General features: G+C 42.3%; 1 protein-coding gene across 2 annotated transcripts in view; it reads left to right on the top strand.

Moving 5' to 3' along the window:
- The first annotated feature begins 2443 nt into the window (after nucleotides 1-2443).
- Nucleotides 2444-26364, top strand: part of Srpx (sushi repeat containing protein X-linked) — a 76451-nt gene continuing 52530 nt past the window's right edge. For both annotated transcript variants that reach the window (XM_021187895.2, XM_021187893.1), the window contains exon 1: nucleotides 2444-2673. In XM_021187895.2, coding sequence (XP_021043554.1) covers nucleotides 2577-2673 — 97 coding nt within the window. In that variant the 5' untranslated portion in view covers nucleotides 2444-2576. The remainder of the gene's footprint in view (nucleotides 2674-26364) is intronic.

Below are 26364 nucleotides of genomic sequence, written 5' to 3'. Positions count from 1 at the left end.
TAGCACACCTGTAAGCATTTTAATTTCATTGGTCTAGGCCAGTATCTGTTTTTCAATGCAGTTATTCTAAATAATGCCCTATTGCTTTGCATAGCTTTTTTACTTTTAAATTTTTTAAATGTTTATTAAATCGTTTAAATTAATTAATTAATTTTTACATCCCAACCTTTCTTTCCCCTCTCTCCTCTTCTCCAGGACTACCCCCCTTTCCTCCAGCCACTCCTCCTTTGTTTCTCTTCAGAAAAGGGCAAGCTTCCCATGAATATGGCATAACAAGGTTATAGTAAGTCTAGGCACCTCCTCTTTTATTAAAGCTGGACAAGAGAACAACCCAGTAGGAGGAAAGGATCCCAAGGGTAGGTAATAGAGTCAGAGACAGCCTCTTCTCCCACTGTCAGGTGTCCCATGGGACGATCATGCTATACACTGTAAGGTCAATCTCATTCAGGCGCCCTGCTTGAAGGTTCAGTCTCTGTGAGTCCCTATGAGCCCAGATTAGTTGAGTCTGAGGGCTTTCTTGTGGTACCTTGATCCTTCTGGCTCTTTCAGTCTTCCCTACCACCTCCTCCAAGCTCCTCTCAATGTTTGGCTGTGTGTCTCTGCATCTATTTCCATCATTTGCTGGGTGAAGTCTCTCTGGCAGCAGTTGTACAAGGCACCAGTCTATGAGTATAGCAGAAATAATTTCATTGGCTTTTTTTGTCTGTCATTCTGATTCTATCCTAGTGCTCTGGGCTCTCTAACCTCTGGATCCTGGCCCTCCAGGAAGTGTCGGGAGTGGACTCCCTCTCATAGGTCTCAAGCTGGACCAGTCATTGGCCACCCCCACATGTTCTGTGCCACCTTTACCCCAGCCCATCTTATAGGAAGGACATATTGTAGGTCAAAGGTTTTGTGGCTGGATTGGTGTCCCAATCCCTCCATTGGAAGTCTTGCCTGGTTAGAGGAACCAATTGGTTCAGGTCCATATCCCCCTTTTCTAAGAGTCTTTGCTAGGGTCACCCTCATAAATTCCTGGGAGTTTCCATTGCACTAGGTTTCTAGCTCTCCCCTCCCCCACCCTGCCCAGTACTCTCTCCCTCTGTCCTCCCTATACCTGATCCATCCTGTTCCCACTCAGGCATGGAGATTCCCCTCCTGTCTATTCTATTTCCCCTTTCCAGTGAGATTCATCCATTCCCCCTTAAGCCCTTCTTGTTACTTAGCTTCTCTGGGTCTGCTGATTGTAACATGGTTATTTGTGGTTAATATAACTTATAAGTGAGTACCTGTGGCGCTTGTCTTTTGGAGTCGGGGTTACCTCACTCAGGATGATCTTTTCTAATTCCTTCTCATGAAGCTCCTTGGAGTCTTGGCCAGTCTGTGATAAAATTGACAATTATTCTCTGAAGAGTCTAATCTGAGGGAGGCCACAGAAGGGTCCAGCCTTCCCCATATTTCACAACTGAAGGAGTTAGAAGTTTTCTCAAATGCCAAAAAGGGTTATATGGAAGCCCAAGTTTGGGAGTTTAGTTAAAAATGCTTGCCTGTTTGAATAAACGACTTAAAAAATCTTCTGGGTCTCAATGATCTTGGCCTACATAAGGGACAAATGCCTCCAAGAAACCTGATCCATCCTGGGGGCAGCCTAGAAACCTTATCCTGATGCCAGAATGTAGCCATGCCAACCCATAGGGTGGAGGCTCTGGGCTGGTCCTGCTCTTCTTGGGATGGTGGAGAACAACCCAGGAGATGGATAGATCTGGCTGCAGGAAACTACTGCTGAATCTGTGACATTGTGGGTAGGACTTCCTGTCTCTTGTGTTCCCAATCACCTGGCCCTTAAATCCCTTTCTAAAGCTCAGCACAGCAGGCAAGCACCAGGCCTAGCCTTTTGTAAAAGAGAAACAAACAAACAAACAACAACAACAAAAACCCCCGTGGAATGGGCCTTGGCGCTGGTGTATCTTGCGTCCAATCCCGGGTCTGTCCAAATCAAGTTCCTGAGTGTTTTTTCCTGGTACAATGGACATAATAATGATGAACTCCGGGCATAGTCTTGAGTGTCAAGCCAGCGAATGGGGCCGTGGTATCTAGCTTCAGCGGGAAACTCTGAACTCCTAGGTTGCCTCTTTTTCTATGTGACACACAAGGGCTTCTGTTTTCAGCACGCACTGATTCCTTCCAAGGGCCCAGGATCTCTGAAGTTCTCTGCAGCCACTAGTTTGTGCCTTGGGGTTGGCGGGGTGCAAATGGAGCAAAGGATACTTTTGGATGTAATGGGTTTCTAGGGCCTCTAGTTGGAGACCTCCGGGGGGGGCAGCCTCGGTTTCCAGAAAGAAGGGGTGGCACAAAAAAGAGGGGGTGGGCAAATGATGGGGCGGGGAGCCCTGAACCGCTCTGCCTTCCAGGGAGGAGGAGGAAGGAGGGCAGGTCCTGACTGGAGGGAGGGAAAGAAGGAATCCGCCAAGGAGGAGTTTTCCAGCCTGGCTTTAGAGGCTCTGTCTCTCTACACAGCCCCTCGGTCTCTTGGCCTCCTCCAGCCCCTTAAGTGCGCTGCGCAGCCTGCCCCGCGGGGGAAGCGCCGCCGGCTCACCATGGGGAGCCCGGGACTCCGGCCCGCTTTGTTGCTGCCTCAAGTACTGCCACTGTTGCTGGCGCTACTGCACGTCCTGGAGAGCCAGGGCTTTCCAGGTAGGAACTAGGGATGGGGTGTGTTTCCCCAGTTAGTCATCTAGGAACTTCATCTACTGAAATCCCTGCCTTGGAACAGCAGGAGATGTGTGTGTGTGTGTGTGGGGGGGTCTCCCTTTGTTTACTCTGAACTTGGCTTTGGCTTTCGCAGTCCCAGGAAGCGGGTCTGAAAGAGGAGTGTAGCTCCCGATTAGGTACAAGAAACTGAGTTCTCTCTTGCAGCCCTTGGAGCCCGAGCCTGAGCACCTTCTGCTCCTAGGGCTCCAAGGTTTAAACCAAACCCTCTTGGCATAGAAGGCTATGAAGAGAAAGTTTGGCCACGGGCTCTTTTGCTTCTTTCTCACCACACCGCATAGCTTCTTTTGCTCCCCACCCCACCCCCTCACAGGGTTTTGTAAGCTGTCAGCGCTCTGGGCCTGGCAGCTTATTTTTGGTAGAAGCCCCCAATCTTGGCCCCACTCTGGAACTGAGCAGCTCCAAAACTCTCGTGGACTTTACTAGCCTAGCCGAAGAGCCTTCGTGCATCCTCTTGTCCAGTCTGCTCCCCGCTCCCTCCTATTCCCCCCCCCCAACCGCGCCAAACTCTGGGATTCCGAGAAAGTTTGTTTCTCTAAGGGAGAAGTGCCAGCTGAGAGTGGTGACATGGTTAGCACCAGGGAAAGCAGGAAAGGCACAGGATTGTGCTGGAGGGCGTGGTCTCCAACATCTAAGGGGACCCTGGTATTTACTGGGTTTTCACAGTACAGGGGAAATTCTCTTTGGAAGTGCTCTTTTAAAAATATCTAGTTAGCATCCTCACAATGAAATCTTAGGCTTACAGAAGGTGTCAGAGGGGCAGGGCTATTTGCTATGCACCCCTGTGGCCTTGGAATGAAGAGCCGATCTATGCAGGCGGTTTAGCTTTCTGTTACTAGAAAGGTGGTGCCCTGCACTGTAATGTATGTGTTAGACATCAGTACGGACAGTTTAAATCTGGGGCTTGAGAAGAAACCTCCAGGAAAGGAGCTGGGTAGATGTAGGTAGGGATGGCTTTTGGTCTTTGAGTGTTCCAAATGAGTGGATGGGTGGATGGGTGGATGACATGTGAGTTAAAAGACGGGAACATTTGTGTTTTGTGCTGATGCTTACCGGTTTGAAGTTTCGTAGGAAATGATTAGGGACAAAGTGCAGAGGAGGCTTTACCTTAGTTGCTAGAGAAATGTCATTTTATGATGCTGATGTCCCCACTCACCTCCTTGGCAATAATTGTGTTAAAGGGAGCTTACAGGGGAAGGAGAGACGAACCTAAATTAAAGAATCTCAACCTCTGCTTGAGCCTGTCCCAGGGAGGCTCCCTTTTTCGTTTGCTCCCCTCCCTACTCCTTTCTCTCTGTCTCTACCCTTATATAGTATAGCTTGCTGCCAAGCCTCAGACACCCACAGAATCCTAGATTTGCCAGCTCAGGCACTTACTACTACTTATGTTTTGGGACTTGGCCTTGGGTTTCTTGGCTCAGTCTGCTAGCCTGCTGGTCCCTCCTCCTGACAGCCAGGCAGCCACCAGGTTCCTCTTTGCCACCATTCCTGTTGATCCCTCACCTGCCATCTGGCTCCACTCAGATACCCTGAAGCTCTGCAGAAGCACTTCCCTAGAGGCCCCTTTCCCATCTTTTCTAGTCTATTTCTAGCCTGTTTCTTTAAGAAATATTCTACTTGTTGATGTATTTATACCATTTTCCCCTTTGCTTTCTGCCCTGCAAGTCCTCCTCTATACCCAACCCCCTTGCTTTCTAAACTACTACTACTATTCCAATTGGAGTCCTCTCTTGGCACATATCAATGGAGTATCTTGGGAAGTGAGCTCTGCTGGGGCTGTTGAATCCAACAGAGGAAATTTTGGTCTGAGCCAGAGATTGTAAAAGTCTGGGAATGGAAAATGCCCTAGACTTGTACATCTGGAGGCATATGGCATCGGCTGGGTTCACTATTAGTTGTGGGGTAACATATTTTAAAGATTGTCTCAGAGGCACCCATAGTATGTGAACATCATGTCTCCAGGAAGATCCCGTCTAAGAACATTTGGATCTGGAACTTCACAACGAGGGAGCTAGGAATTTAGGACCTCATCAGTATCCTAATTATGCTCTTAGAGCAACTCTGTCAGAGAAATGGCAAATCTTTCCTAGTCCCACCCGGAGAAGCTCTCTGAGTTCTTCTAAACCTGAATTTGATGTTGCTTTTCTGGGCTCCTGATTTATTTTTTCCAGCCTATCAAAGATTGTGTGTCTACAGAAGCCCACAGGAAGTATATGGAATGCTCTTGGCAAAGTTGCCCCTGTCTGTGTTTGGATCCTTTTAAGGAATGGGCCTGTTCATTAATTTTCTTCTTAAATGAATTCTCACAAGCTTCTGTATGTCTGAGACTTTGGAAGTTCACTCCACCCACTGCAAACAAAGCTGAAGGTGGAGGATGAATGCTGTGGTCATGAACAAAGTCTTTGTGAATCCTCCCAGTTCTGGAGAAAACAGGTAAAGCTAAATCAGACCACGGCTGCCAAAGCAGGCTTTGGAACTGCCACATCTGGAGATAAGTATTAGGAGTGGAGCACCTGGCTCAGGCTCTACAATTAAGGTCTCAGCAGAACCTGGCTAGAAATTTCTATTTGTGCTTAAGACATATAATCAGCTGACAAAATTACTCTGCAATGTAAAAGAGGATCTGCTAGAGAGAGGAGGGCATTTTTGTCTGACATTGTCTTTGTTGAGAACACTTCCAGTCAGTAAATTGTTACCACTTCATTTCACAGATTTGTGAGTTGAACACAGGGCTAGAGACCATCAGTAAAGCACCAGTTTCAGACCTTCCTGCCTCCTCAGTCCTTGCACCATAATCAAAGTACATCCCTTCCCTTCTAGATGATGACTGTAGCATTAGTGTCTCTGAGGCTAATTCGTTGTCTTTTTTTAAAAGCCAAATACACATCTTTTAAGTGGAATAGTGTGCATGTGTGTGTATATGCATGTGTGTGTTTATGTGTGCAGGTATGTACATATGTGTGATCATGCATGTGTGTGTGCACGAGTGCATATGTATGTATTCATGTACAAGCTAGAAGTCAGTGTAAGGTGTCTTCTGTTTCTTTCTACCTTCACTTCTGAGGCAGGATCTCTCACTAAATTGGAGGCTTATCAATGGAGCAAAATAAGCTGGCTGGAGAGTCACACAAATCCTCCTGTCTCCTTTTATTCAGTTCTGGAATTACAAGTGTATGGCACCATACCCGGCTTTTCATGTGGATGTGAACTCAAATTCTTATGTGCATGTAGCAAGCACTTTACTGATTGAGCACTCTTCCCAGCCTCTAAAGTGGACTAATTTGTAGCCCGTATTTCTCTATTCAAAAACTTAGAGCAGGAACTCCCCAAGTCCACTCTCATGTGGAAGGCTCTCCATTATATTCAGAAGCTAGATTGTTGCAGCACAGTTCTCAAGTGCTTCACCCATGGCTCCCTAAAACCTAGTCCATGTGCACCACATGGCCCTTTAGCAGTTTAGTTATGTTTTCCTTCTTTGTAGATGTCATTGCCTGCAGCACCTTGGAGTGACCCACTGAGCCCTTTGACTGTTCAAAATTCTCCCCATTATCTAACAACATCCACACTTTGGTGAAATCAACTGATCCTCCCTCCCTTCCTCACCCCTCCCTTTCTTCCTTCCCAGTTATGGGAAGAGGACACATGGCCTTGTGCATGCTGTACATATGCTTTGTGGCTGGATCCCTGAAAGGGAAGCCTCATGTCTTCAAACAAGCGCAGCTCTCTGTGGCTGTTTTGTGGGCTTTGTCACACATTTCACGCACTTTAAGTTATACACTCCTTTTCTAGATTCTGAGTCCTAAAAATATATGCTTGTACCATGTTTTACCCTCATGTGTATTCCTGAGGATGCTCAGCAGAATACCTAGTGCTTATGGAATTTAATTTACAGTAAAACTCTGATGATCTATAACAGAAGTGCATGAATAAATGGGACCTTGTGCCACCATGCATCTACATACATAGAAACTATGGCTTGCTGACCACAGAGGCTCATTTTAAACCCACGGGTACCCCCTGTTTAAGCAATAACTGTCTCTGCTGGGGGCTGTAAGATGAGAGACTGAGTGCAGCCACAAGCTGGAGCTTGGATTTATTTTTGTTGGCCACTTCATTCCCTGTCCTTCCAAAGCAGTTGAATGGTTTCCTTAGTAAACACATATATATGTACTGTAAGAATTCCCCTTTCAGTGAACACAACTAAAAGTAGCAATTGAAAGCCAAGAGTTTCAATATAGGTTTGCTGTTGCCAAGTTATAACATAGTATGGAGTTTGTAGCTGTCAAGTTATGATTAGCATTCAGGTTGAAGATTCTCTTACAAAACAGCAGTACGAATAATTGTCTCTCAAGTTCTAGTTTGTAGGGAGATCTTTGAGCCAGTCTCTCCAACTTTAACGCTTTTGGAACTGACAGCTTTAGTGGGCCTTTTTCTTGAAGAGGGGCTGCTCTTTTCCTGGTATATTTACATTCTGCTCCAAAATAAAATTGGTTTCTACCTTCCCTAATGAAATCTTGAGCTTTACCCAGACACTTACTTTATCAAATAGCCATGAATGGTGAAGAGGTTCTGTGCTTGGAAAAGAGGAGTGTCTCCTGGGGAACTAGACATAGTTACCTCCAGTGGCCAATACTGTAATGTAAATGTGTGATGGGCTCTGTAGACTCTGAGGGAGTCATGCAGGAACTTGACCTGATGTTGAAGGCTGATGCTTGGAGATGCTGCTGCCAAGATGGTGATGCTAAAGGTCCAAGGTTGCATTAGAATGTCTTTGGGCTCCATTAACAGTGTTTTGGACTGAGAAACAGAATTCTGGGCAACTATTTCCTCCCCTGGGGAAAAGTCCCTATCCAATCCAAATCCACTATTCACTAGGTGGCTTTCCTTTCTTCTTGAACTGTGTGAGAAAAAAATTGCAGACTTAACGAGAGAGAGAGAGAGAGAGAGAGAGAGAGAGAGAGAGAGAGAGAGGAAGAAAGAACACAGAAGACAAAATTGCTAGATAGAACTTTGATTCAACCAATGAGTAGGTGGAGGTCATCTCTCTAGTTTTCCCCAGCTATAGAATTTCCAATTCTTCCTATTTTAAAAGCAACCATGGGCTAAGTGTAGCTCAAAATGTTAGACCACATTGTATACCTTAATTTCTGCATTCGGTGCTTCCTCAAAGTAAAAGTATGTAATAAATAAAGAAAAAATTCAAACAAAGTAGAAATAAGCATAGATTGAAATTGTGCCTGCTCTTGATTAACACAAAGTCTGAGATCTGGGGGAGTGTATTTGGGTCAGTATTCAGGGTATTCATTGTCTGAAGTAGTTGTGAATAAGACCCAAACGATTCAATTCAAATATCTTTGTAACATGTAACAGAATTTCCAAGATTACTTCCCAGAGACAAAGGAATGGAAGATAAAAAGTCAGTGAAGATTTACAATCCTCTGAATAAAAGCCAATTGGGTAGGAAGCAAGTCAGGGCATACTTAGCTGATGAGACCTTTGGATATCAACTTGCCCTAAGACAATATTCTAAGTGATTTAGAGATTCTGGGAAGTTTACGCATTCTGAGGGTAAGGTTTGCAGATGAAGATTTAAAAGGAAGGCTTGCACCAAATGTTCTTAGCAATACTGCTATGCAGCCAAGTTCCCAAGGTAATAATTGATTACACCTGGATCTTATGAGCACATGGAACAATCTGGCTTCAGAAAGCTGCCCAGTAGGCATTCCTTAGAGAAATGATGCACTCACACATAATCCTTAGCTCATAGTGGATGTTTCTCTCTGTGCATTGTTCTTCCGGAAGAAGATAAATGGGTTTGGATCCACTGACTCAAATTATCCCAGGAACTTGGAATTATACATTGCATATATTTGTTTAAAAACCTTTTCAATGAGTTAGATTGGCAGAGTTTTTGCTTGGCTTTCAACTTTTTTTTTTTTTTTGCAATAGTTTTTCTATCATGATCTTATAGGGACTGGTAGTGTGATTAGTCCCATGTGCCAGCAATTTGTTTTCTTCTGCCACCATCACAATGTCCCTCCAGTTGCGTTTAATGGGCACATCTTCAATGCAGCTGCACCCTAGCATTCTCTAATGATTTGTCTTGGTCTGTGCCTTGTGTGAGTGGCTGGACTGAATAACCCTGCCTGGTACAAGCTTCCAAGAATATTCAAGCACATTAGTTAAATTGGAGCCACGGGGCAAGAATTAAGCCAAAAGGTTTTTGGGCCCACAGTGGAATGTTGCAGAAGCAGTGGTGTTGTTCATCGCCCCTGTTTTCTGGAACTCAGTTCCCACATGGCCATTCCTTATAGGAACTCTCCAGACACATTATCTCTGACTCATTTGCCTGTGGCCAAAGGTAAAATGTTGTTTGAATTTAGATTTTTTTTCTCAGCTTTTTAGGTAGTAGAATCATACTCTGCCAGTATTAGCTATGCAAAGATATAATTTTCTCACCTATGTGAGCCAATTATAGGATCTTTTAAATTTTCCTAGTCCCATAATGTAACAGGGAACCTGGCTCCAAGAGGATAATGCCATACCAAGAGGGGATGGTTCTAGTTAGCGTCAGCCCACCCACCTGGATGGCTGTCTCAGATTCTATCTAGATTCCTGTGGGAGTTTCTTTCTTTTGTACCCAGGTTCCTCTGAGCAGGCAGCCTAATTCTTCTGCTGGGGAATCTTGGACAGTGAGGATGCCTCAGATATGAAATTTTCATGCATTTTAGGGAGGAGCCTCTCAAGCCTTGCCAGTTGGGATATTGGAGTCACATAGGGAGTTACAAGCCAAGCTAGAGCTAGAGCTTGGCTTAGTGAATCGCCTGAACTCCTGTAGGCCTGTATTGGAATTTACCTCTGCAATGACTACTTCATATTAAGCTCTTTCCTGGGTTCTCAGTGGTTTTGAGAAGCTCCTGACCCAAGGCTAGCTCTTGATCTCTTTTAAGGCATTAGGGTTCCGTTAACTTTGTCTCCACACTGCTCATTTGGAGTTGCACACTTGATTTGTGGTAACAGTTTAACAGCTTTACTGAGACATAATTCACACCCTCCAGCATTTGCCCATTGAAACTGTGTGCTTTAGTGGTTGTATGGAGAGCTGTATCTATCATTGTAATCAATTTTAGGACATTTCTATTATCCCCCAAAGAGACTCATGCCCTTTGGCTGTCACTGCCCAATCCCTTTTCATTGCAACTGCTAGGCAACCACAAGCTTATTCTCTGCCTCTATAGCTATGCCTCTTTTTTTTACATTCTTTATAAGTTGCATGAAAGTTGTCTTTTTGTGATTTATGTCTCTCATTTAGCCCAGGGTTCTCAAGGGTCATCCGTGCTGTCAATGCCATTCTGTAATTATTCCATTCTATGGATACCTTCCATTATATTTACCTATTGATCAGTTATTACACATATGGGTTGCTTTCACTTCAAGTCTCTTGGGAATAATGGTGCAGTGAACATTCGTGTACAGGTTTTTGTAGGGACATATACTTTTATTTCTCTTGGCCAGTTACCTTCCAGGTCATATGCTCACTCTAGGACAAACATCTAGGAAACTACCAAACTCTTTTCCCAGAAAGACTACATCTTTTTACATTCTCACTAGCAATATGTCCTAACATCTGTACAGCCTCAGCATCATTGAGGGTTCTTATGCTGATTTTCTTTCTTTCTTTTTTTTCTTTTTTTTCTTTTTGGTTTTTGAGACAGGGTTTCTCTGTATAGCTTTGGCTGTCCTGGAACTCACTTTGTAGACCAGGCTGGCCTCGAACTCAAAAATCCGCCTGCCTCTGCCTCCCAAGTGCTGGGATTAAAGGCGTGCTCCACCACCGCCCGGCTGATTTTCTTTTCTATTAAGTAATTTACTCTCAAGTATTGAGTGACGAAACTGTGTCTTTTCTGCAAATAATGAAGGGATACACTAGAGAAAGTCAGTGGTATCTGCTCTTTCATTGTTGGCTGGAGGAGTACTGCTAACCCACAATGTACTTCTCATTGAATAAGGGGAAAAAAAGCCCTAATTCAGAAATAGGGGCAAGCCCAAGATTCAAGACTAGGAAAGGAAGGGCTGACTAGCATGGTGAGCCTGGTTGCTCTTTTGGTGGGTGATATGGTGTGGGAAAGAAACTCCCTGGGCAGGCATGCAAGCAATGCTGAATGATAGTGGCTTAACCTCAAATAAGACAAAGCTGTGGATCTGGTATTCTTTTAAAGCCTATGAGTATGTAAAAGGAAAAGAAAGCAAAAACGCTGTGCTTGCATTTCGACAAGATCCTTTTTGCACCCTTGGGTCATCTGGAACCAAGTCAAAAATTCAGATGCCTAGGCTCCACCCAAGACTTGCTGAATCAGCATTTACATTTTACCCAGATCCTGCGGAGGAATTGTAGATAAGGATATTTGCATACTGGTCTAATGAAAGAGTGCAGCCTTTACCAAAACAGATTGGCTTGCCTGTTTAGAATTGCTACACAATGGCTCACTTCCTGTCCTCTCCCTTTTGTGGTTGGCTTTGACTTCATCACTGAATGAATCTTTCTGGATTTCCATTGTAAGTCCCTTATATTCCTGAGATAAACATGTGCACCTTTAAATTCTTAGTCCCTTCTCTAACTCAAAACACAAACCTTCAATCCTCAACTCTTTCTTTTGCTTTCCTTTTTTCTTTCTTTCTTTCTTTCTTTCTTTCTTTCTTTCTTTCTTTCTTTCTTTCTTTCTTTCTTTCTTTCTTTCTTTCTTTCTTGACCTCAATGATTTTGTTAAAGTCTGCTGAGCAATAAGAGTACAGTCCTGCCTTACCTAACCCAGAATAACAGCAAAGCATATCTCAGATTGACTAGTAACAGGGGCTTCCAGTAGCTTTCCCTTGCAGTTAATAATTTTAGTTGAATAATTTTAGCTAGTTAGGAGGAGGAGGAGGAGGAGGAGAAAGAAAAGAGAAAGAGAGAGGGGGAGAGGAAAAGGGAGAGAGAGAGAGAGAGAGAGAGAGAGAGAGAGAGAGAGGAAGAGGAAGAGGAAGAGGAAGAGGAAGAAAGAGCAAGAGAAAGCGAAAGAAAGAGAAGATCAAGTTGAGTGTAATGGAACAGCTCTGAATCCTCAGCTACCTGGGAGGTTAAGGAAAGGGAATTATCTAATTTAAGACCTGCTTGAGATACAGAGTGAATCCAGGGGTAATTTAGTGAGATCCTGGCTCAAAACAAAAAAGAAGTTGGCGATATGGCTCAGGGAAAGAGTATTTCCCTATTACATGGGAGGTCCTAAATTTAACCCCTAGGATTGAAAAAGACAAAGACTATCTGTGAGGGGGGGGCACATGCCTTTAATCCCAGCACTCAGGAGGCAGAGGCAGGCGGATCTCCGAGTTCAAGGCCAGCCTGGTCTACAGAATGTGTTCTAGGGCAACCAGGGTTACACAGAGAAACCCCATCTCGAAAAGCAAAATGAAAAAGAAAATGAGGAAAGAAAAAGAAAAAGAAAAGGAATTTTACAAAAAGGACAAGGAGGAAGAGGAGGAAGAGGAAGGGGGATTATCTGTCTTCGTACTAGAAACCAATATGAAAGAGGTTAGACAAGAGGTGGGAGCTTGGAGAATGGGTGAAAGTAGAGCCAATGGGGAGGTCAGGAGAACACAGCCCTGGAAGTTCTATAGATTGGGAAGAGTAGGATGATTGAGTTGTTCAGTGGCATCTAAAAGGGTTATGTTGGAGTGGGCATGTGGTTATAAACCCAGAAATGGTCTTTAGAAAGACAGAATTGGGATCATTTGGGGAGACTGATGAATTTTAATTTGATAGATCTGAAATAGCGAATAGTTAATTTGGGTACAGTCTGCAAATCAGTTCAGGCATGCTCTCTTTGGCCCCTTCCTGTTTTTATATCATCAGGTGATCAAACAGTTTAAAGTGGTAAGTAGTAAAAGTATTCCAAAGGAGATTGATAATTCCTTTCTTATCATTTGAACACAACTTTGTTAATTTATTTATGTACAGTATGTACCTATGTGGTAATATAAAGATAACATTGAATTGTTTCGACAGAGATCATAGGGCTTATGCATCTAAAAACAGTTTGTCTCTAAAGTCTGCCAATCCCTAATGTAAGGTCTTGCTTCTGAAAGTGTAACGTGAGGCTCAGCTTTTCCTGGTAGCTTTAGAGAAAGTTTAGATTTTGAACAGCACTCCAGAGCTATGAAGTTACAGCCTGCCTTTTTACAGGAGATGCCAAGGCATTTGGAATTGCTTCTTCCCCATCAGTAGACCCAACTCAGGACTCATCTTGGAGGTCTAGGCCAGCATACTATAATGGACACTGTACTCTCTACTCTTAATTTATATGTCACATAACTGTACATCTGGTTTTCTATGTTTGGGGGCTCTATTACCCAGACATCTCAAACGCTCTAGAAATTAAGTTCTCATTTTAGTCTTTCCAGTCTTTAGCTAAATCTCAGTGTTCTAACCCAAGCTGGAAATGGTCTGGCCTTTGCAATCCACTGACGGATTTACTTGATGTGGCTAGGGTTTGGAGGCTGCAGACTCTGATTTCTCTGGCTCCATGGCCCTGCCAGGAGCTCCCTACATTGATGTGGCTCAAAGCCCTCTAATGTCTTCTATACACTTATTTGAAGCACTGCTTCCCAGAGGTGCACAGATGTCTCCTGTTTATGTAGGTTGCGTTGTCATTAAGTTGAGACATGCTGGGCCCTAAGATCTGAATACAGTTTGCCTCCCTACAAAACTCAGCATGAAATATACTTACCCTTTTCCTGGTGACTTTATTGGAAACAGCAGAAATTATTGGAACAGCAGGAAGGCTTGATGCCTTTCAGAGGACCAGATCAGGTATGGTGAGTGTGGGTTATTATAAAGCAAGACATCTTTATAAAGTTTGGCATCTATGTACACATACTTGCCCTTCTCCTTTTCACTAGGAGTTGTAATAAGAGGCTGTCACCATATGTAACCTTTCTACCTCGAACTTCCCAGTCTCCAGTACTGCCAACCAAAATAAGTCTCGTTTCCATAATCTGGCAGTCATGAGTGTTTGCTTGTAGCAACAGACAGTGGCCCCAAACACAAGATTGAGTGTTTCTTTAGTGCAGGGGCTGCTCAGGGTCATCAATAGGTAACTGTCTGGGAGGGGACTGGGAAGAATATCCTCAACTCATAATCCACAGACCAATACGAATTACAGGACCACTCAGGAATATGTGACATAAATACATTCTCAGACCCTACCCTAGGATTAATGAACCAGAAACTGGGTCCTGATAAAGCTGAGCCCAGCAATCTGTTTTGTAACAGACATGTATGAGGGTCATTCGTGTGGACAATTTCAGATCAATTTTTCAGAACATCTAGCAAAAGAAACTAGTGTTTCACTTGTCAATTTTAATGAACTTACCGAGTAGGGGTGAGCACAGCCAGCTTCAGGAATTACTCCTGAGGTGAAGTCATCTCTTGGAGATTTGTCTCCCAGACAAGCAGCTTATCTGCGCACTTGGGTTGAGAAAAGTTTCTCCAGGTCAACAGGCAGCAGCAGCTGGCTAATGCAAACACACATTCTTTACAGTGTGTTTCTGGATGTTAAAATGTGGGGAAGGCTCTGGAACAGCCCTGGGGCTATTTCTTCTCCTATGCATGATTCATTCTTTCAGAATACTCATCCGAGGGAGACTGCTAGTCTGCAGGCAGTGACTCTCAGTGCAGATGGCTGTCCCCGCGTTTTAGAGCTCAGGCCATTTCTTCTCATTCCAGAACTTCTCCCTCGGGGTCTCTAGGAGGAACAGTATTACAGCCTTAGACCTTCATGTAAACATTCTTTCTTCTTTGCTCCCAGTAGGTTTGTATCTGCTACATTGTCACATAGTCTCAAAGTCCCAGTGACAATAAGTCATTTGGGAGACTGGGTGAAGTTGAAGGAGCCACTATAAATTATTGTACTTCCTTTGAGAGCTGACTGCTGGGGGCAAGCAAGAGAAAGGCGTTCAGGACGAGGAACCTACTCTGACCTTGATTTTCATCAACATCAGATGAGACAACTGACAACTTCGATTCTTATACTTCTTTTGGGGAGAGAAAATAAAAAATCCTATGCAGTAGCTCACTTCTGTCTGCCCTGCAATCTGAAACTTGTGCTCATCTTTAAAATGGCCCACCTGATGCAGGTATAAGCTGCAGCTCTGCTAACCACACTTTCATGATGCTTTTAGAAATGATAAAACGAAGTCGGGGTGTAGCTCAGTGCTAGAGCACTTAGCAGTTGCAAGGCCCCAAGTGTAAGCTTCCAGCACAGAAAAAAAATAGTTTAGAGGTAAATCACATTTATTGTAAAAGTGCTTAGAGACCTGGAAAGGTGGAAATAGGTTTGCCTCTCATTTTCCTCTGCACTCTTTTTTCTCCCTAAAATCACTGCACTGATCAGTTTGGTATAAATGCCTAGAAATTTTTCTGTGTGAATTTTTATAAAGACACAAGTTGTTAATAATGCATTGCCACATGAAGCAACAATGAAAAATACATAGAGTCATCTCCTTTGCCAGGAAACAGAGGCCCATGAGATATATGGCCTTACAAGTGAGTGTGGTACAAGAAATTTCTCTGTGGCTCTCTCCCACCCTCACTAGCTGTCAGAAACCATGCATCCTCAGACAGTGCCTTGGTCTTGGCTCAAAGCCTGGCTGCAGCCTCCTCTCTTCAATTTTCGTTGTGTCCCAGGCACTATATGTGGACAGTTAAGTTAACCTTTTTTGGAGGACCATATGACACACCACAAATTGCTTTTGTTCCATCATCTGGTTTCACTTTAAAGGGGAGCCTTCTTCCTTCTGTCTGGGTTGAGTGGGAACAGTTAAGTTTCAGAGCTTTGGAAATGGTCCTCAATGGAAACAGCAGTTAGCATTAGTTAAGGGCCTTGCATTGTGCTGATGCCCTCGGTTTTAGGTACCTATATTTTTCTTGTCCCTACTCTGTCTCGATGAATTAAATAATGGGCTTGGTTCTTCAAACTATTAAGCAATACGAGGCTATCTTGGAAAAACGTGTTCTTTTCCTTTGGACCAGAGAGATGCTTTCATTTATAAAGTTATCCTTTCAGCTTTTTTTTTTAAGACCTGAAATATGGCCACAATTAAAATTTCACAAGCCACATGCTGTCTTCATTGTCTTGGCTAATTAAAAGCAGAGTGCTTGGAGACTAAGGGCGCCATCTCCTCTGCCTAGAATTTTCCTCTGGGGATTTTCTGCAGAAGTGTTTGAACTGGCAGTGGGATGTCGTCCCAGATGAAGCAGCTATAGAAGCAAGGCTAATTCGAAGAGTTCATGCCTCACAAGGTTTACCTTCCCACCCTCCACCCACAGCACTGACATTTTTTCTTGATAAAATCAAGTTCAATGGGCATATAGGAACACTCTGGACAGGAAAAAGTTAGCCTAAGACTGTAGTTGGGTACAAGAGGTAAAATTCCTCAGTGAGATGGAACCCCAGTCATCCACAGTGGTGCCCCTGGCAGTTGCCCAGTAAACAGTATCATCTGGCCTACCCTTCCTTCTTTGCCTCTCTTTGTCTGCCCATCATTATACTTTTTGGGTTGCTTCCCCCAAATAAACTACTGTATCCTGTCTTAAGATCTGCTTTGGGGAACGGCAAACATTGACTATGATGGAATTTAACCTAGGGTTTTAGGTTCCCTCTTGAAGTTATTTATTTTAACTGATAAATTGATACCTATTAGATAGATATATGTAATGAGGGGTAGCTGAGATGGGAGCTTGGAAGTTGTTTAGGTAGGCATGAAACTACCTAAAATTCGGTGGTTCAAATCAATAGCAACCAATTACTTGCTCATGAAAGTTTGGTCAGTGTTTAGTGTGGAAGGTTAATTTCTGATAAGGCTGTGTGCCTTTATCTAGGGCTGCTGGATCCAAGATGACATGATGCTATTCACACATTTGGTACTTCATCTGCAATGGCTATACCCCACCCCCACCCCTATGTTTTTCAGTCCCTCATGGGTCAGACCAGTATCTCTGTCCAGCAGACTAAATGGACATGTTTGTATTTGAGTAGCTTCCCAATAGAGTAAAAGCAAAGCCTGCCAGGAAGCTTCTAAATAGCCCACATCTGAAACTGACACAGCATCGCTTTTGCTGAAAAATTTTAAAGAAAATGACAAGGCAGCCTGAGTTTTAGGCTGGAAGTAATAGCTAAAGTCGATAGATTCTAATGCTTAATAGATTGGAATAATAGTACAAGTAGGGGGATTGATGGTAGTTAACTTGGAAACAGCTCCACTCCAGGACTGGTTTGGGAATGGAAGTTAGAGATATGAGTTTAACTTTCTGGGTTGTTTTCTGGGTACGTTCTGATTCGGTGATGGGCTCTAAGTTAGTTTTCCAACTGCTGTGGCTTGGGTTTGAAATATCCCTCATAGGTCATGAGTTAAAGCTTTATTTCCAGTGCAATGTTCAGAGGTAGGGATTTGGGGAAGTGATAGAACCATGAAGTCTCTCACATAGTCAATGGAATAATTCATTGAAATTTCATAGTCTGGTGGCATTATTGAGAGGCAATAGAAACTAGGTGGGGCCTCATTGGAGTAAGTGGACCACTGAAAACATACTTCCAATGATATATCTTGTTTCTGTATCCTTCCTCCTAGACCTAAATATGAAGCCTGTAAGAATTCTTGATAATAACATCAGAGAAAGTGTTTGTAAGCTTGAATAAAGATACTTTTAGATATAACAGCTAAAGCATGGTCTACAAAGGGTACAGGGAATTAATTGTGCTTCATCCAAATTAAAATTGTTTGCTCTTTAGAACATACTGTTAGGGGAATGAAGAGAAAAATCAGAATGGAGAGACTATTTTTAAATGACATGTCTGATTAAAGGGCTATTATTCCAAATATATAAAGAACACTCTGAACTCAATAACAAGAAAATAAGCAATCCCATCATAAAGAAGTTGAAATGCTTGCAAGACATATATAAGAAGATACTTAACATCCTCATTCACCTACTAACAACTGGACCAATATGGCTGATAGAACTGTTGCTTTCATCTACCAAAAACGGGAACAAAGTCATCTTTTCTTTTTGGAATCTGACTTTCACTTTATAGTGCAAATATAACATGTGTATTTCTATCAAGAAGGGATTTGCACACACTTATGATCCCTGTAGAGAGCTGACTGGCTATTTTATTTATTTTATGTTTCCCTTACTAGAATTTATGTGACACACATCCACAAATTGCTAGCCAGGAACTGTAAGAAACCACTGGACACCAGCAATTTGAAGCAGATCGTTTACTGTAAGCTCAAGAGGACGTGGGTGTATTCCACCGTGCTTTTCCAAGCCTGTTTAGGCTGCAAGGGCTCCCTAAAAAAATTCCCTTCATCTACTTCTGTTCTCAAGTACACGATGTCCTCTCATTTCAAGGAACCAGTCTCATTTTGGCCTCATGACACAGGGATTTAGTATTGTTGCTACTACTAGGACATAAAAGATTTAAATCGCCTTGATTTTTTTCTTTGAATTCATTTATACTTAGTGTTAAAGTCTGAAATATATTATTTTTACCTTTTTTTTTCTAGGAACAAATGTTAAATTAAATACTCAGTGTTCAGTAAGGACACTGATTTCATGATGAGTAAGAAATAACATTTTTCATCTAGTTTCTAAATTTGGAATAAGAATCCTGGATGAACAGTTGCAATGTCCCAAACATTTTTTTCCATTTCTGTGAATCCCAAAGGCACTTCATGCACTTAACATTCCAGAAATTCCTAGAATAGAAATAAAACAGGAGACTATGCAGAAGTTTTGTTTTGATATGTATGTATGCATGCATGTATGTATGTATTGTGTATGTGTGTATATATGTGTATATTGTTTCTTTTTAATAAGCATACAAAGTAACAGGTTTCATTTAACTATGAAAATTTTGTACATCCTTTGTTTTGGTTGACCTTTCTCCCCTCCTTCTCTTCCATATCCACCTCTGACTCCTCCGGCATTCCATTAGTCCCCTTTCCACTTCGATGTCATTTGTATCACCCTCTTTTATCCCTCTACTTTAAACCCTGTGCCTCTCCTCTCATGTTCCTGTTCCTTGTTTTATGACTCATGAACATTCCCCCATACACATATGCTCATAAAAAATTCAGTTAAGATTCACATATGAGAGATACCATGCAACTTTCATTGCCTGACTCTGGATGCCCTCCCTCCCCCCAGATAAAGTATTTTCCGGATTCATCCATATTCCTATGAATTTCAAGGCTTCATTTGTAAATCTGTTACCTCAGTAACTTTTTCAAAAGATTACTTAGAGTTTGGAGCAGCTCTGTGCTGCTTCTGCTGCTCCCTGTCCCTGCTGTGATGATGTCTGTAACATCTTGATTACCGTAGCTTTGCGGTGTGGTTCCTCCAAATTTACTCTGGCTTCCTGAAATCACTCTAGATATACATTCCAACAGAAATCTTGCTGAGATTATTATTGGTATTATTTTCATTCTCTTAATGAATTTGGGAGTGAATTGATGTCTTTTTTTTTTCTATTTGAAATTTCCAGCCTATGAGCACAGTTCAACTCTATACTTATTTGGGTCTTATTTGACTTTGTTTATTAACCTTTTGTTGTCATTTTCAGTAAGGAGATAAAAACACATATTTTACTGGATTTGTAAGTATTTCATTTTAAATTTGTGTTTCTTCATTTTTCTTTCTTTTTGAATGCCTTTTGCTTATTTGCTGACAATCTCATATGTGTCTACAATTTATCTTGGATCATATCCACCCCAACCCTCCCCTCTCGGTCCTCCTGAGCTCTCCAGCACACCACCTTGCCCCATTCCATGAACTCACTCTTTCTCTTTTTCCCTATTGAGTCCATTTAGTAGTATCTGTTAGGACACTGGCTTATCTTGCTGGCTTGATCCAGTTCAGGTTGGGTAGTGTGCAGGTAGTACACTTGTAGTGCTTTAAGTAGTGCACCAAGCATTTCATGTCCAGAAGACAGCATCTCCTCGTGCTCCTTCTCATCCTCAGGCTCTTATGGTTTTTCTATCCCCCTCTGGTTCTGTTATCTAAGCCTTGGAGCTGTTGCTATAGATGTCCTGTTAGGGCTGAGCACTCAACTGTCTCTTGGTCTCGGCACTTTGAACCAGTTGTGGGTCTCTGTCGTCACTGCTTCCCACTGCAGCAGAGGCTTCTCTGATCAAGGTTGAGAGCAGCACTAATCCAAGGGTCTGAGCATAATCTTTAGAAGGAAGTATTTGATGTCATTTCCACTGAGTAAAACAACAGTAGTAGGTGCCTTACTAGGGCTGGCAACCTTCCTAGCAATGGACTTTAGACCAGGTTTTCACTGCCATTCTCGAATCACTGCCTATGAAAGATGATTAGCCTTGGATAAATAACTTCTGTCTTATGTTTCAGATGGCAAAGTCTTTATCTTGAAATCTAATGCATTTTATAATGTAGAGAGGTGACTGGCATGCTCATTGTCAGAAAACTGCTATTTAAAGAGATATCTATTAAGGTGAGAGGTGGAAAAAAGTCCAAAAAGTGGGAAAGGATGGTTTCCTGGAATTACAGTTCCAGAGGATGATATGTCTGACCCTTGCATAGACACAAATTCCATTTGGTCCTCAAAATAAATATAGTCTTGGGGGCTGGAGAGGATACTCAGAAGTTAAGAATCTTTTTGCTGCTCTTACAGGGGACCCAGGTTCAGTTCCCAGAACACACATAAGGCAAGTTCTGGCCATCTATAATTCCAGTTTCAGGAGACTCTGTCCCCACTGCTGGCCTTCCTGGTCATTTTATGCACATGATGCACACAATGGACACACACACACACACACACACTAAATAAATGTCTTTAAAAAGTGAACAACCAAAATAGTTTTTTCTCATAAGACAATATGAATATATGTGAATAATGAAAGAAACATAAAATGACTGTATATAGAATGCAGATGTGCTTCTGATCCATTAGATAGCTCATCTGAGTAGTGGATAAGCAATCTTACCTGTAGCCTGTGGAAAGGAAATTAGCAAATTGGGAGAATTCAGTAAGAAATTTAGTAAAATCTTTTATTCCAGTGAGGTTTTTTAATAAATTAAACTATTTAATTAATTGCTTTTGGAGCCCCCATATTGGTATTATCACATATTAGACCCCTTCTCAATGCAACTGAAATTTCTATTTGTTTATGAAAGAGTCATCGGTGAAGACCAAGGCAGCTTCCTTTTGTAGTGTAACCAAGTAATGGCACTGTCTGCCCTAGACCAGGCAGGTCATGTACTAAGTGGTGTTACTTCGAGTGTACTGAACCTTCTTATTCAATCTAAGCCATCTTTAATCTGAAATGAATCAGCTGGGTTTTTTTTTTCTTTAAAACTTTCTTTCTTTCTTTCTTTCTTTCTTTCTTTCTTTCTTTCTTTCTTTCTTCCTTCCTTCCCTCCTTCCTTCCTTCCTTCCTTCCCTCATTTATTTATTTATGTATTTATTTATATATTTATTTATTTATAGAGCACATGCCTGAGTGCTTTGCCTCCACATATGCAAGTATACCACATGCATGCCATACCCATGGGTTCCAGAAAAGGGCCTGTGATGCCATGGTCCTGGAATTGCAATGGTGATACCATGTGGGTGCTGAGAACCAAAGTCTTTTACAGTAGGAGTAGGAACTCTCAACTACAAAGCCCCCTCTCCAGGCCCAACCTCACATCTTTTTTGTTAAACAGACAGCTATCTGAAAATGACTTCAACTTACTTCCAATGATATCTGAGTTTCAGAAAACGAATCCACATTAATACCCAGATTTTTTTCAAAACATCAGTAAAAGCCATAGCCTCCAATTTCCTGGCTCCTTTCCCAGTCTTTTCCTTTAAACCAACTATGCTGCCATGTGCTTCAGCAGTTGCTTGCATATAAATTGCCTTTGAAGCTTCAAATTGAGTGGTAATGCTTCAAGTAGAGCGTCTGTGGTTGTTTAAGTGGGAACAGCCTCCATAGGTGAACATATTTGAGTGTTTGATTTCCAGTTGGTGACATTTAGGGAGGATTAGGAGGGGTGGCCTTATTGGAGAAGGTGTGTCACTGGGGGTGGCCTTTGAGATTTCCAAAGACCATGCCATTCTCAGCGACCTCTCTCTTTTTGCCTGCTGCCTGTGTAAGGAAGGATGTACTTACATGTACCTGCCTGCCACCATCCTCCCCTTCCTGATAGTGCTTTTAAATGTTGCCTTAGTCGTGGTGTCTCTTTACGGGACTAGAACAGGAACTAAGACAGCATCTAACCTCATCTCTAAGATTTTTTCTCATCTCCCTCCACATCTGTTCCCTATGCGTACTCCATTGCAATGTCTGTGTCTTAATTGTAAAGATGGTCAATAAGATAGACAAATTCCATATGCAAAGAGCATTCTAAAAGCGGGTGGTGCTGGCCAAAGTCATATAGCCAGGTGATAGGGTAGATTCTTAGCACTCCACTCTCTTGATTTTTATAGAAAACGTGTGGAATTCTCAGACTCTTACTTCAGATCTAACACTATGAAGTATTTTTCCCCATTGGGGTGTGCGTGTAGTGTAGTGTAGTGTAGTGTAGTGTAGTGTAGTGTATGACTGTGTATGCATGTGCATGTTGTTCTCTGCTTTATTTATTGATGCAGCCTATCAGCTGAACTCAGAGCTTGCTGATAAGCCTTGTCCAGGCAGCCAGCTTCCTCCAGAAATAACCCTGTCTGTTAGCATTTTCTAGGCTCTGCCCTTCAGTTATCTTACAGGGCAACAGCCCAGTGTGCCTGAGTCAGTATAAAAGGAGCTGCTTGCTATTCTCTCTCTGTCTTCTTGATCTCACTCTGTCCTCCCTTTCTGCTCTCCCTCCCTCCCCATGTTCTGAATAAACTCTATTCTATACTATACTGTCCGTGGCTGCTCCCTCAGTGAGAAGGGATGCCTCCTCATGGGCCCCACAGAGGCACCCCCTTCCCCAACACCTTACCACACCTCCACCAAACATATTCCTTCTTTCTTTCTTTTTATAAAACACAACACTGTCTTTGCCTCCTGGAATTACAGGAAAGTCACCACATCAGCCTGGCATTCCCCTGAGCTCTGGGGATCTAAACTTTGTGCTTCCTGTTCACATAGCGAGCCCTTTAATTACTGAGCCATTTCCCAACTGCTTAACACACGTTTGTTTCAATCGCAACTTTCTTTCCATACCTCACAAGTATGTGCAAGAAAACCAATTTGTTATGCTAAAAATCAGGATGGTAGCGGGATCTGGTCATGTTCTATTTATTGATTTCAGTGGTGTTACATGGGTATATTCAGTTTATAGAAATTTATTTATAGACTTTTGTATTTGTAAAAAAAAAATAGAATGTTTAGAACCCTGGGTGTACTTCAGTTGTAGAAATCTTGCATGGTGTTATGATATTTGAATGTAAAATGTCCCTCATGTACTTATGTTTGTGTGTGTGTGTGTGTGTGTGTGTGTGTGCTCATGCATATTCTCTGCCTTATTCATTGATACAGCCTATCAATGAGGAGCTTACAAAACGCTCTTGCTTCTCAGCTGATAGTATGGCTTTAGGTCAAGGGACCTTCAAGAGTGAGATGGGAGTAGAATGAAACTGGTAGACATTTAAAAGTTACACCCCAGCCCTGGTTCCATTCTGTGTCCTAACCAGCTATAATCTGAGAGGCAGCAGCTACATGCTTTCAGCACAGTGGAGCCACTGCCACCAAAGATACATTACCTTTACTGCTGTCATGGATCAATCCTTGTGGAATTGTGAGTCAAAATATACCTCTCTTTCCTTGTCTGTCAAGTGTTCTATCACAGCAAGGGGAAAAGTAACTAACACACCTGAACTGTGCAAAGCCCTGGATTCCATCTCCAACACACCACAAAAAGGTGTTTAAACATGTATCAATTGGGCATGGTGGGTCGCATCTATAACACCAGCACTCCAGAGGCTGAGGCAGGGGAATTGTAGGTTTGAGGCTAGCCCTTACATAGAGAGGTCCACACTATATTGAAAGACCCTGTGGAGGATGAAGGAGAAAGAAAAGGCATACATAAAATGGATCATTTCAGTAGTGGATGTGCTGGGGAAACTGGGAGATCAGTGCTGTATAATCCTGACCCCCTGATTTTTCCTTGGACTTCATTGAAATATTTATTAATGCCTTGTGCAGTGCGACAAGTAATCTCTCCCCTCCATTATAAGGATTCACTTACCTCCAGAAGCCCTTTTTTCTGCTCCCAACAGCACTATTCCCTCCTGGTGCCTACATGATGTTTGTGCCATGAGTGGTACAGGATCTTAAGAGGAGCCATCTGTCACAGAGCAGAGACGAAGTCCTAATCATGTGGTGATTTTGGCCACCACCCCACGATGCTTGCTGTAACTTGTTTAATATTCACTATCTCTGCTTCCACAAGCCAGGGCACATCTGTATTTGTATCATTCCTGCGTGTCTGTAGACTTCCAAATAACATGTTCAATGAAGAGCTTGAAGCTAATTTTCCAGATGATGTGATAGTTCCCAAAACACACTCTCTCTCTCTCTCTCTCTCTCTCTCTCTCTCTCTCTCTCTCTCTCTCTCTCTCTCACACACACACACACACACACACACACACACTAATTCCATGACACATGAAATTAGCATCCTCTGATACTCTGTACTCTCTTCTCTCCCTGTCTTCTCAGCACGATAGGGGCAGGAACCTGTTTATAGCCACCAGCAGATTGAACATTGTGCATCTTCTTCTCTTTCCTCTTCAAGCTATACAAAATTAATTTCCATTTGTTTTTATTTTATTTATGGTATGGGCAGTCAGTGGCCAGAACCCAGCAATTATATTTCTCTTTAATTTTCTGCAAGGTATAAATCTAGAGTTTTCTAGATTTAATAAGGTGCTTATTTTCTTGTTACAAAATCTAGTCTGTAGATTTAAAAGCAAAACAAAACAATTTTTTCCATTTACTAATTGATTTTTGGTCAAACTCTTGGTATCCTGTCCAGGCAATCCAAAACTCCTAATCTTAATCTTTTTTCCTCTTTCTTTCTTTCTTTCTTTCTTTCTTTCTTTCTTTCTTTCTTTCTTTCTTTCTTTCTTTCTTTCTTCAGCCTTCCTAGTAACTGGGGAGATAAGTGCCTGCTGTGGTGCCTGGTACCTTTGCTTTTGCTTGTTTGTTTGTTTGTTCTTGCTTTCTTTACAGCATCTTTCATAGTGTCTCTGTCCTTCTTAAGGCATGGCTCTAAAACTTGTTTACATAGTCTCATGCTTGCTGTGGTTGTTTCTGTCCAGGAAACGCCAGACTTCTGTAACTTCGCCCCTGTCCTCTTACAGATCACTGTTGCTTTGTTCTCTCTTCCCTCCACCCCTGGAAGCTATACCTTCATGATGTGGGTAGCTCGCTGGCTGCTCTTTCCAAAGTCTATGAAGGTCACTCTCTCTGCATTAAGCTGTGTGTACAGGCCAACATGCGAAGACACAAGTCTTCAGGCTTGTATTTCTATTAAACTCCTTCCTGTATATTTGAAAGGAATTACTAGCACTGATGATTTGCTTGTGTGTCAGTTTAGAACATCTGTAGCCAGCGCTGAAGACATCCTGCACTATCTTCCCTCAGCTGAGGTGGGCTGTTCCCACACATCTGTATGGTTTCCTGTCACATGTCTGCAAGTCTAGTCTGAGGCTTTCTTCCCCGGCTCTACTCAGTACCCTGAGACCTAGTTCAGCACCAAGTTCTGGAATAACAGGTGATTAATGTAACTAAGCCAAGAAGAGGAGAGAGTCAGTGGACAGATTCCCTTAACTCCCATGGCCCTGCATGGGTTGTATCTCTGCATTTCCTTAGTGGAGAGGAGTCCAGGTTATCTCTGGAAGTATCCTGCTCCCAAGACTACATCCATGAGCTTCCTCCTTTTTCTTTTATCTATCCCCTACTTTATTGTTATGCTTCCAAGAATCACCTCCCAAGGCATTACCAGCATTCAATTTCTTGGCCCATGTAGGGTCTAGTTTGGAAGAAATAAAAACCATGAAAGTATCAGTCTAGTTTATTTAACTTAATTTATTTTTCTTTTTCTAGTTCTTATTCTTCCATTCATAAAACTACACAGAGATCTACAGAATATCTCCTGAGAGGATAGTGCCTGCCTGTTCATGGGTTGTGGATTTGGTTCAGTCACTATTTATCAATATTTTTCCAAGACAAAGTAGAATAGAGCAGACAATATAAAAGTGCATGGTATTGTTATGTAAAACAAATTTCAGTTGTATAAATCTATAGGTATTTGGGGGTCACAAGATAAAACATATTTCTACAATAAAAGGCTAAAAATAAATCATTGTTCTCTGCTAATATAATTCAGTAATTGGTACTTTTAAAAAAGACCAGTCTGTGCTTATACGCACTGTATATACTGTATCAAACTATACACTGCATATACTGCATCAAACTATACACTGCATATACACTGCATATACTGCATCAAACTATGCACTGCATACACACTGCATATACTGCATCAAACTATGCACTGCATACACACTGCATATACTGCATCAA

Source organism: Mus pahari, chromosome X (assembly GCF_900095145.1).
Source record: "Mus pahari chromosome X, PAHARI_EIJ_v1.1, whole genome shotgun sequence".
Lineage (NCBI taxonomy): Eukaryota > Metazoa > Chordata > Mammalia > Rodentia > Muridae > Mus > Mus pahari.
The sequence above is the reverse complement of the archived record's forward strand: the minus strand, read 5'-3'. Positions and strand labels throughout refer to the sequence as shown.